Raw genomic sequence first — 11,862 nt, 5'->3', positions numbered from 1 at the left:
CACTGACTATGCAGGCAAACTGACACAAAGATCAGCCTCTGTTTGTGGACATGATGGTTTAAAATGGAGTGGCAGAAGGCAAGGAGCTGGCAGACAGGCAGAGTCAGGAGCAGTCAGGGGAGACCTAATTTAAGCACAGGTTAATGTTTTATTGCACCCACAGGATGCAGAGTAAAATAACAATTTTTTGGGGAAGTAATTGCTGAGGCAGTTGGTGACCTGCCTCTTCTCCAAGTTGTAGAGATAGATAACAATTGCTCAGCTTGCATGAGCCTATAGTGAGCCACAACCAGCAATTCTCCAGTACAGAAGCTCAGCATTTCGATTTACACTGCGTGCTTTTTTTAGAGTCACATGGACGAAAACAAGACCTCCAGGCAGGAGCATACCGTGGCTTTTCAGGCCCATCAGTGCTCAGCACTGAACTTTATCCACAGACCAGACAGAGCAAACACACCTCAGCCGAACCCCAGCTTCACAGCCAACCTGTGAGCAGCAGCTCGCTGTGCCAGCTGCTGGGTTGCGCCAGCTCCCTGTTCCAGGCTGTGCCCAACCTCTTCCACACACTGAGACGCTGTGACGCTTTTGGTTTCAAAGCTAAACTGCATCAAAGTGTGGTCAAACTTCATCAAAGTTTTGTAACTGCTCCAAAGAGCAAATCCAGGGACCAAGAACTACCGCTTTCAGCATTCATTAATCGGACCTGTTCAATGATTACCTCGCCAGGGCTGTTGACAACTTCGCACGATGACAGTGTGTCAGTGGCAGTGTCCCAAAACACAACCAGTGGTGATGTAAAGGACAAGCCTCCCTCACCTCACCCGGTGGGATGGACACCACAGACAATATTTAAGGAAGGAGAACTCCGCCTCAGAAACCAACAAGCACTCCAAAGCAAGGGAAACACCATCAGCTGAAAGGGAGCCAAATCCCCACTGACATCCATCCAACTCAACAGTAAGTACAGTGCTTTCTATATATTTTTCCAGCTTGAGATTAACAGTGATTAAAATTCTTTTTGTTGACTTTAGGCAGAGGTATAAGATTAAGCCTACTACAAATTCTGGTCTTTCATTATGCATCATTAATGGTAGAATATCACAGTATGCTAACAAACAAAATATATTTGATTTTAGATCGTGATCAGCATTTCAAAGCCCTCAACAAGAGCCACTGCAGCTGCAGTAATGCCCCCAGAGCTGAAAGATGAGGTCAACGTCATGCCTAAGGTTATCCAGGGGGATTTGGAGAGCCTGCCTCCAAAAGTGAGGGAGTTCATTGAAAGCAGTGCCAAGCTGTGCCAGCCTGAGAGCATTCATATCTGCGATGGCTCAGAAGAAGAAAACAAAAAAATTCTGGACATCATGGTGGAGCAAGGCATGATCAAGAAGCTGAGCAAGTATGAGAACTGGTGAGTAGTGAAAAGGGGGACAAGGGGTGTCTCAGAACAGCAACGTGCATTCTCTGTCCTGTTTAGGTTTAAAACTGTTCGTAACCTGCAATATTTGCTATCCATGAACATTTTGGCACCCCAGTTTACATAGTTGAAATAACTGAGAACAGCAAACTTTTCCTGTAAAAATTAACATAAAACACAGGAATATCAGCAGTACATTGTCTCTATTTATTAGTTACAGAAATCAGGGAACTGGAATAATGTCATGAGACTTATGTAACTAATCATTAGGAATGGTTGAATATTATTTAGCAAATACATCTTTTGAAGAATTCTACTATTTTAGTCAATTAGTTTATTCGTCAAATACTTTTTTGTGGCATTCAATTAGATCCGTGGGCGTTCAACTGTTATTCAGTAGAGGCATTATTCACATCATGCCAATGCGTTTTGACTGTAATATATTCAGCAAATTCTTTTTTCATATATTTCGTTGTCTCTCCCAACCAACCCAACATGAAAGGAGAATATTAACAACAAGTACATGCTAAGGAATTAAGTGCCAACCAAGAAATCTTCATGGAAGAAATCTGCAAAGACTTTTGAATAACTAAGTGGAGGAATTTGGCAATCTGTTTGCAGACTATTTGGGAGAGAAAAGGGCAAGATTCACCAGATAAATTATTCATTGTTAATTATATGCTTAGCTGTAGTGATGATGGTTATGACAGCCCAGCTAGAACATTTTTATACTCGTGGAAAATTTCTATGCACAGAGGTGAAAACGTGAAACAATCCTTGCCTTTGTAAATAAATTGCAGAAATTTTTAGAGGGGAAAAAGAATTCTGTTTAGTAAACTCTGTCACTGTTTATGACACACCGATACTCAGTATTTCTGCTGTGATGCCTCTGTCTTAAAAGGACAATATGAACCTGCAAGGCTGGATTCTCATTCTGCAGGCATTTTGACCAGCACGTAGCATGCTTGCTTGGCATCCACTCTGCTTGAGGCACCACTTTGTGGATCCCACACAAAACAACTGTATACTGATGAGAAGGAGAATTAAACGAGATTTTTAACATTTCTCTCAAAGTCAGCAGCAGAAAATAAAGCTGAGATAAGAGGCAAAGGAACATTAACATGTAACCCGAATTTCCCAAGCCATATAATTTGTTATTCATACTGCAAAGTCTTGAAGCAATTTGTAGGAGCGAATATATCTGACTAATTTTTGAAACTTGTCTCACTTACATTGGCTCTGTCACTTCAGTTTTAGTCTTATAAAACATTGCACCCATTTTGCTAAAGAGTTCCTAGCAGAAGGGTGAAATAAGTGGGTGAAGTGTCATATTGATCTTTTTTATTTATTTATTTATTTTTGAATAATTAACATTGATTTTCCTGGTTTACACTGAAATGCAGCTGGTTGGCTCTCACTAACCCAAGAGACGTAGCAAGAATCGAGAGCAAAACTGTCATTATCACTCAAGAACAGAGAGATACCATCCCAATCCCTACAACTGGAACCAGCCAGCTGGGTCGCTGGATGTCAGAAGAGGATTTTGAGAAAGCTTTCAATATCAGATTCCCAGGCTGCATGCAAGGTGGGTGAGAAAGAAAGGCTGACATGGAATTTTTAGGATTACTGAAACACTAATCATTATTATTCTGATATTTAATAGAAGAAATGTTCGCTGAAGGCTTAGGTGCAGGCTCTCAATGTTAGTCATCGTGTAGGTTTCATCCAGATCTTCTGCACAGATCCAAATGCCTGCCCAAGGGTAGCCCTCAGGCTCTTTCCAGTAGAGAACTCATTTTCCTTATAAAGAGGGGCACAGTATGGTTGGAAAATTCAGGTGCTTTCTGCAAGTCATGCAGCACCTCAACACCTGATAGAAAGTGAGGCGAGAACAGAGAATCCCCATGCCCAGCATTCACCTCAGCTGCAGCAGTTTACACCAACAGAGAAGCTTCCACCCACCTCTTCTACTGGCTAGACATTTTGTCTGAACAGCTGCTTTCAACATTTAAGATAAAGCTTCTTGCTACGTGATCTGACAAACAGAAAGATAGATGTTTAAACATCAGAGACACGCACAAGACAAACAGCTTTGAAAGAAGTGAGAAACAACGTCCACATTAGTACAGATGATCTCAAAAGCTCCCTGGTTTGCTCTTCGTCACGTAGCATTCTTGCTCCTGTCTCTGTTCGACAGGACGCACAATGTACGCCATCCCCTTCAGCATGGGGCCTATTGGATCTCCTTTGGCCAAGATTGGGATCGAGCTGACAGATTCTCCATATGTGGTGGCTAGCATGAGGATCATGACACGGATGGGAACAGCTGCTCTGAAAGCCCTGGGCACTGGAGAGTTTGTGAAATGCCTTCACTCGGTTGGATGTCCTCTACCACTAAAAGGTAGGGAAGATTTGAATGTGTCACCCCTGGAAGTACTTGGGCATGTTTTAGAGCTGGCTGCATATTTGCATATTCTCAGCACATTGGAAATGCTCATCATTAAAGATTCGGGGTGGCTTGTGTAATTGCGCTGGGTTAAAAAGTCAATTAAGAAATCAAAGCTCAAGGAGAGTTTCATAGAAAGGAGATTATTACCACCAGTATTTACCAGAGGGTTTCCTTTGAAGCATCTGGTACGGGTTGCTATCAGAGTCTCGATGCTGATGAAACAGCACAGTCTGATACAGCATGGAAATTGCTGCAGTCATGAGTACAACATTCTGTTCTGCAGAACCATTAATCAACAACTGGCCATGCAACCCAGAGTTAACACTAATTGCTCATCTCCCGGACCGCAGAGAGATCATTTCGTTTGGCAGCGGCTACGGAGGAAACTCCTTACTGGGGAAAAAATGCTTTGCTCTTAGGATTGCCAGCAGAATCGCCAAGGAAGAGGGCTGGCTAGCAGAGCACATGCTGGTAAGAGCTGTTGAGTCGTGATGTGTGTTTGAACAACCATTAAACCTGAATTTAGACCAATGTGAATACAGTCACATCTTGAGATCAATAGAATGACAGTCTCATGAGTTAGGTATGAACTTATCACTTAGCAGACTTCTGATAAATAGGAAACTGCTTGCAAGTTCAGGTACCAAACATTCTAAAGAAATAATATAAAATTGGGAACCAAGAAAGATTGAGAACGTCTGACAGTGGCTACTTGTGGGCAGATCTGTGCACTGAGCAAAGCCTAAATGTTATCACTGGGCATCTATATTGACCCTACAAATGGAATCATAAAGGATTGATGCAAGTCTGAAAATTGTCTCTCATGTTATAAACAGGTCTGTGGACTAAAACTTCTGCAATGTTGTCATTTAATTATTCTACTACTGTAGATTACAACTGACAAAAAGAATCTCAAAGTGCATGATTGAAGAGTCTCAGGAGAAATGTCAATGTACTATGAGAAGTATCATGCCTGAAGTGCACTCACTCCATACTAATTTCACAGTAAAAAAATATTGCCTGTTTTTCTTAGCTCTCAGTTAAGAAACACAGCTATATGCAGTCTGTATATTTTTAATCACAAAAATAAAGATGACACGTATGTGACATTTCTAAAAATATAAGGTCTGTTTACATATAATCTAAGGGCAAGACAAGTGGATTTTTTGCTGAATTAAATACTGCCTGTGTTATTTGTCAACTGTATTACATGCTGCCTCTTTTGTAGGAAGAATTTTGCATAATCAAATGTTTTACCATTACCACTTGCTGGGAGACAGTCTTCAAAATGAAAAATGCAAGAAGAAAGAACTATATTTAACAACTGCCTTTGGTTTTCAATAGATCCTGGGAATTACAAATCCAGAAGGTGAAAAGAAGTATTTTGCTGCAGCATTCCCCAGTGCATGTGGAAAAACCAACTTGGCCATGATGAACCCAAGCCTGCCAGGATGGAAGATTGAGTGTGTGGGTGACGATATTGCCTGGATGAAATTTGATGAACAAGGTATGGAACTGAAATTAGATTGGTGAATAGCCCAGTATTGCTTGCTTTTAGAGTCAGCAAGACTTGCTAAAAGTTCTGGAAATAATTAAAGCAGTTTTATTTATATTTTGTCATTTAACTTCCAGGCAACTTAAGGGCAATCAATCCAGAAAATGGCTTTTTTGGTGTTGCCCCTGGAACCTCAGTCAAAACAAACCCCAATGCTATTAAAACCATATTCAAGAACACCATCTTTACCAATGTAGCTGAAACAAGTGATGGAGGTGTCTACTGGGAAGGCATTGATGAGCCATTACCGCCAGGAGTAACACTGACTTCATGGAAGAACAAGGATTGGACCCCAGATAACGGTAACCTGGCTCCGTTCCACATTCTCTCATCTTCCTCTACTGAGTCCGAGTTCCACCTGCCGTTATGACCTTTCTATCACACTCTGTACAGGGGAACCCTGCGCTCATCCCAACTCGCGGTTCTGCACCCCAGCCAGCCAGTGCCCCATCATGGACCCTGCGTGGGAATCGCCTGAAGGCGTGCCCATCGAGGGGATAATATTTGGAGGCCGCAGACCTTCTGGTAAGGGAAGCAGAAACCACCAGCAAGTCTCAAGTGCTCATCACAGGAGAGCCGAAACACAGCTGGGCAGAGGCACAAGTTTTGCTATCCCGATACAGAAGCAAGGAGATAACCATGTTAGTTTAACTGCTCCATGTTAGCCTTTCACACACACGCTTACAGACACTTCCAGTGTGTAAACTGCCAGATGTTCACACCAAACCGTTACTGATAAGAGTGAATTGGAGAATGGAGAGAGTTCAGGACCCAGTACCTTGGGTAGGAGAAGCATAGCAAATTATTTATGTCAAATTGCTTGGTCTAACTAGTTCAGATAGGAAATGATCAGAGATTTAAACCAGTTGTAGGCAGTTTACAGGTAAAGAAGTTAAATAAATTGGTCTGTTAGAGACCACCTAAAGATGAAAAAGAGAAATAATACTAGGCCTGAATCTAAATCACCATCATGACCACAGGACCAGAATCTGTTTCCAGTAAAATCTGTTGGGAATTCAGATATCTCCCAGCTGATGCGTTCAATAATCAGTAGCCAGTTTTGAGAACATTCATATAGATTGCTCTAAGGCGGCAGGAAATTAACCAAGTTAAAAATCAACAAGGAAAATTAGAATACATTACATAGTAACTGGGATCCAGCAGTATCTCAGTTAGCAAAACCTGTCATAAAAGTGCTTCTGGATCACTAATCACTGAAGTGACTTTGTTCTTTACAGGTGTGCCTCTTGTATACGAGGCCTTTAACTGGCAGCATGGAGTATTTATAGGAGCAGCTATGAGATCTGAAGCAACAGCAGCTGCTGAGCACAAAGGTAAATCAAAATCTAGTCTGCCTATCCGTATTACAAGCAAGCTTCTCTGGAGAGCCTGCTCTCTGTCCTCCTCCTCTGCTCCTGAACATTTAAATCTTGGCAGCTAATTGTGCAACCTATGCATTTTTACAACAGAAAATATTTATACTGGACTTAACAGCCAGCTTTTCCTTAAAAGACAAATTATGCAAAATAATCCCTAGGTGGCAAGCATACAGAGCAGAGTGCAATCACGGTGTTGCCAGAAGAGTTGATATGGAGTTCTTGTTACAGTCTGGGATAAGTAAACTTAAATTTTCTGTGCTGCTAGCGCTCAGCAAAAAATAAATGAATAATGAAGGCCAGCTCTCAAGAACCTTAAACTGTTTGACCTGAGCTTTAAGAAATTTACTTTCCACTGATTGCAAAGATTAATTTAATCTATGCTTCAAGGCTAACATTTGTACCATTTCTCAAAGTTCTGTGGTTCACATGCAGAAAGGTGGCTAAGGGTGCTGGGTAATAAATACTGTGAGGAACTGAAACTTCGTGCTTTAGAATAAACGTTCTCCATTTGTGTTTTGAACAGGAAAAATTATTATGCACGACCCATTTGCCATGAGACCTTTCTTTGGCTACAACTTTGGCAAATACTTAGCACACTGGCTTAGCATGGCACACCGCCCAGCAGCAAAACTACCAAGGATCTTTCATGTTAATTGGTTCCGGAAAGACAGCCAAGGGAAATTCCTGTGGCCTGGCTACGGAGAGAATTCCCGTGTGCTGGAGTGGATGTTCAACAGAATTCAAGGGAAAGCCTCTGCCAAGCCAACTGCCATAGGTTACATCCCTGCTGACACCGCTTTGAACCTGAAGGGCTTAGAAGACATCAACTTAACTGAACTGTTTAATATCTCCAAAGAGTTCTGGGAAAAGGAGGTGGAAGAAGTCAAACAGTACTTCGAGGGGCAAGTTAATGCTGACCTTCCCTATGAAATAGAAAGGGAAATGCTTGCCTTGCAGACGAGAATAAAACAGTTATAGCTGATCAGAAATAGAATTACTTATCAATCCACACATTCTGTAGCAGGATAGAGACATTTTACCAAATCACCACTGAAAGTACAGCAGCACACTAATGAGCAGGACTTAAGATGAAGGGTAGGTCTTAGTTTAGTTAGACTACAGGTAAGGGCATCCTAGAAATAACTACAGACCTGGTGATTTATAACCACATCAGTTGTTGTGTATTGAGCAGCTGTGGGAATCTGTGAGCACAGTCTTCAAAACTGTGATCTGTCACTTGCATGCACAATTCTGCACATACCTATGATGTATGTAAATTGCTTGCTGACAGCTCAGATATAATCCAGCCTGCAAGGTGCAGCACGTTGTTTCACAACTGCACATAAACCACAAGAGTCTCAGATTAATTTTGTTTTCCATATCTCAGCAGCATCACTTACAGGAAGGAATGAAAAATGAATGTTGTATATATGTATTATCTAAACATATTTCATGACTTAAATATTTTGTAGAAAAATAAAGTTGTAACTTTTATCAGAGTGAAAGATGGCTTTGTATTACTAATGCATATTTAAGACATTGCTATTGTATGTGCCTCATGTTACTGTGATTTCCAGATGTTTTACGTGGCTTATTCTTTAAGCTATTGAAATAAAAGTTTATACAAAACATGACCTAATTTCCAGTATTCTCACTGTTTATAAAACTACGTGCCAACAAATTGGGCCTCCTGATAATAGCACAGCGCAGAGACAAGCTCAAAAGTTAGATGTTGACTAGCATTGATCTGCTACTCTTAAGCAAAATAGTTTAAACAATTACTTTCCTTGCAACCTTTATTTGAGCCAAAGGAATGATACAGAAATTATGACACCAACTGAGAGCAGACATCCAGCTAGAAGCATACTCTCCATAACTAGGCATTACTGGTTGCTTCAGACCTTTGTAAAATAAACTGTCCTCTAGGAAAGTCCCATATTAGGGTGTCACTTGTTTGCTGAAGTCTTAGGATTTGTCTCTGTTCCACAGTACTTTGGCTTCTGCAAAAGGAACTAGCAGAACTGCTGAAGCAAAGAGAGCTTGCGAAAAGCTTTCTAGATTGAGGTGTCTGAAGCCTGAAAGCTTGAGCTGAAAGAGTCTCAGATTGGTTTCCTCATAGACCCAAATGGTAAAGCCATCCTATGTTCTCCCAGTTTAAGATATCCTTTATGTGCTTCTCACATCCTTGGCAGGTATCATGCTTTTTCACTTTGGATGCTTGATCTCCCAAAATATATTGCAAATATTTGCTTAGCAAAAAGAAAATCATTTACACTGTGTAATAAGCCTTTTTATAGACCTCGCTTCCTCCCAAAACAAACACTATCAGAGCTGGCCAACAGATGCCCTTCCAAGTTTGCTAGGGGAGGTCACACATCCTGAAAAGCCACTGACTTTGCCTGTAGGAGTTAACTCAAACATTACCAATTCTGAAACAAGCAATAGGACACAAGTCGATAGGTCACACAAAGTGTAGGCAACAGAAAGCTGCGATGGAAGCAGAGCAGAGCCGTGTAGCCTCTGGAGAAGTGATTGCCTGTTGGCCTGTTTGCTGCTCAGTAGCACATCTCTATGGGTGTAGGTCTCCTGAATGTGCTCCAAATACAAATCAAACAGTCAATCAAGGGGGATGACTAAACAACTCAGCGCATTCACCCTCCCCTGGGGTGCAAGGGGTGACATTGTATGTATAAAACAGTTACTTGTAATTGTGCAGTTGATTGGCTTGGTCCATTCCCAAACTTGTGGCTGTTTGGGAGCTGCTGTTTAGGTAAGATTGAGGGAGGACAAGGAGATCTCAGAGAATCCATCGTGGTAATATCTGAGTGACAGCCAGCTGCAGTCTCAGGATTTCTTAAGGGCCCCCACGAGAGGCTCTTGGTTCTAAACAATGCCAAAACACTCAGCACTTTTTGAAATGCTGCCCAGGAGATGTGCAGAAGTTCAGGGCTTTCCAGAGCTCTACGGATCTGACAGAAGGAGCGGCTCATGTTTCATGTCAGAGGAACCCATGCCAAAGACCCAAATCTTGCGCCTGTATGGACCTGGATAAGGCAGTGACCCTCGTCCCATGAAATGCTGCTCAGCAGCAAGACAGGTACCATCATCACTGTGAGCCCACATGACTTACAGCTCATCCCCACCTGCAGGTATCGCTGGCACAAGGCGCCTCACAACCAGCCCAACACAGGGTGCTGCACTGCAGCTGAGGCCTCGCTTCCATCCGTGATGGCTGCCTCGCTGCAGCCTGACAGGCTCTGGGCAAACCCTGCTCTGGGTGTTCTTCCCACAGCTCCTCAGAAAGGGCTAGCACAAAAAAATTCTGGCAAAAGCATTGATGGTCATCTCGCTCCACACATTTTAACCACATGTATCTCCTCAAACACTGCTCAGAGTGATGGACAGACAAATTGTTCCTGCAAATACAGAAAATGGGGGGAAAGTCTGCTGTACTGAAGGCTGAGAACAAGAAAATAACTTCTTACGTGAATCGTTCAACAGCTCCTTTGTATGTAAATGTATCTGTAACCTATCAGCATCTATGGGGAGTACAGTTCACATCCTGAATGATCACAGTGTTTAGTGTTGGCATGGAGAATGTTTAAAGAAGAGAAGGCGGAGGTTTAAAATTTAGAAACTCAGTCAACCGAGCCAGATTATGATCTCAACTTCTCTCCTTCCAACAAATGCTATGCTCCGTAAAAACAAAATGAATTGCCACAAAATGCTTTTAAATTGAAATTTGGAATTTCCCCTGATTTTCTCAAGAAAGAGGGGAAGGCAACAAATGCAATAAACTTCTTCAAATTAGTAGAGAAATATAAAACGTGTCCTATTAAACGAGATTCAGAGAAAGGCAGCATGGGGAAGACTAACACATGAAGAGTACATAGCCATAACATTTGCAACAGCTGTGTTATGAAATGCACTCGGTGTTCTGGGAAGCGAGAAACAAAATACTTTGTTAAAACACTTGTGGATGTACCAGTGGCTGGCGAGAAGAGAGACAAAGTCAAAATCACACTTTAACCACGAATGCTATTGGGGATATGGGCTTCTGTCATGATTTACCAAAACCAGGTGGCACAATGATGGACACGCCATGCCCATGGAGGCCCTGCTCAACACTGCAAAGTTAGCACAGTCTCTTTAACTCACTGCTCTCAGGGTCAAATATATTAACACAAAGAAGTCTGAAGCAGGCCTTGGCCCAACCTCTGTGCAGGTTGAGAAGTCTCTGAGCTCGATGCCCTTCTTGGACTCATTTCTAAAGTGTTTCAAGGTCAGATTTCCGACCACGTTTTGTCTCATCTCTTCAAAACCCTTTCTCAGGTTCCAATCCCTTTCATAATTAGTCTGAGTACATCATATATCAACACACTTCTGTCCTCTCAACATGAATGAAGGCTACACCAAATAGAGAAGTAAAACCGAGAAGCATCACATCTCACAACTCCGTGGCGATAGAGCTATTTTCAGGGAAAGAAGCAAAATTCAGAGAAATGACATTTTTGCTGTGGGAAATACTGTTTTCCAAAAACCTTGGCTACCATAGTAACATGATTTATTCCATACTTGCGGCAGTGTAGTCAATTAGCTCCCTCACTGAAGACAATTATTGTGACTAGAGACATACCTGGCTGCAAGACTACCAAAAAGCTGCTCATGAACGGCACAGCAGAGCGTTCTAAATTCCAAATTAGTAATTGTTATTGATGATGACAGAGGACACTTCTGGCAGTGGTTTAACCTCAGCAATACAAAAGGGCACATTTGTCAAATCGGGGCTGGCACACCTCAGTCAGCAACGTTCCGCAGTGCACCTCACCCTCTCTGTGAACCCCTAGGTGGAACAGCTAGGGGTAAAAAAAGAGGAAAGGGAGAAAATGAATTGCTGTTGTATGCCTTCTAGCTCTCTGCAGCCATCACAGATATTACTTTTGCCTGACAAACTCTAATAGAGAAGAATACACCAACATGCAAAAATTCAGGCTGATTCTGATCATTGCAAACACAATTTCTCTGTTGTAGGAGGGCACATGGAAGAGCCCCAAGCTGTTCC

The 11,862-nt window shown here is 42.0% G+C and overlaps 1 protein-coding gene across 1 annotated transcript; it reads left to right on the top strand.

Moving 5' to 3' along the window:
• Positions 1 to 859: 859 nt before the first annotated feature.
• Positions 860 to 8,434, top strand: PCK1 (phosphoenolpyruvate carboxykinase 1). Its single transcript, XM_042884914.1, has 10 exons — positions 860 to 957; positions 1,137 to 1,411; positions 2,821 to 3,002; positions 3,615 to 3,818; positions 4,150 to 4,337; positions 5,211 to 5,373; positions 5,499 to 5,723; positions 5,815 to 5,946; positions 6,660 to 6,755; positions 7,324 to 8,434. Exons 2-10 carry the CDS (start codon positions 1,188 to 1,190, stop codon positions 7,776 to 7,778), a joined length of 1,869 nt encoding a protein of 622 aa, XP_042740848.1. The 5' UTR covers positions 860 to 957; positions 1,137 to 1,187; the 3' UTR covers positions 7,779 to 8,434.
• Positions 8,435 to 11,862: the final 3,428 nt, after the last annotated feature.

Source organism: Lagopus leucura, unplaced genomic scaffold (genome assembly GCF_019238085.1).
Source record: "Lagopus leucura isolate 7727_CA_CO unplaced genomic scaffold, USGS_WTPT01 Super-Scaffold_100047, whole genome shotgun sequence".
Classification (NCBI taxonomy): Eukaryota; Metazoa; Chordata; class Aves; order Galliformes; family Phasianidae; genus Lagopus; species Lagopus leucura.
The sequence above is the reverse complement of the archived record's forward strand: the minus strand, read 5'-3'. Positions and strand labels throughout refer to the sequence as shown.

Coding starts and splice junctions, on each gene's coding strand:
- PCK1 (XM_042884914.1), top strand. CDS start 1,188: ATGCCCCCAGAGCTGAAAGATGAGGTCAACGTCATGCCTAAGGTTATC. Junction 4,338..5,210: donor GGCTAGCAGAGCACATGCTG/GTAAGAGCTGTT, acceptor GGTTTTCAATAG/ATCCTGGGAATTACAAATCC. Junction 5,947..6,659: donor TGGAGGCCGCAGACCTTCTG/GTAAGGGAAGCA, acceptor TGTTCTTTACAG/GTGTGCCTCTTGTATACGAG.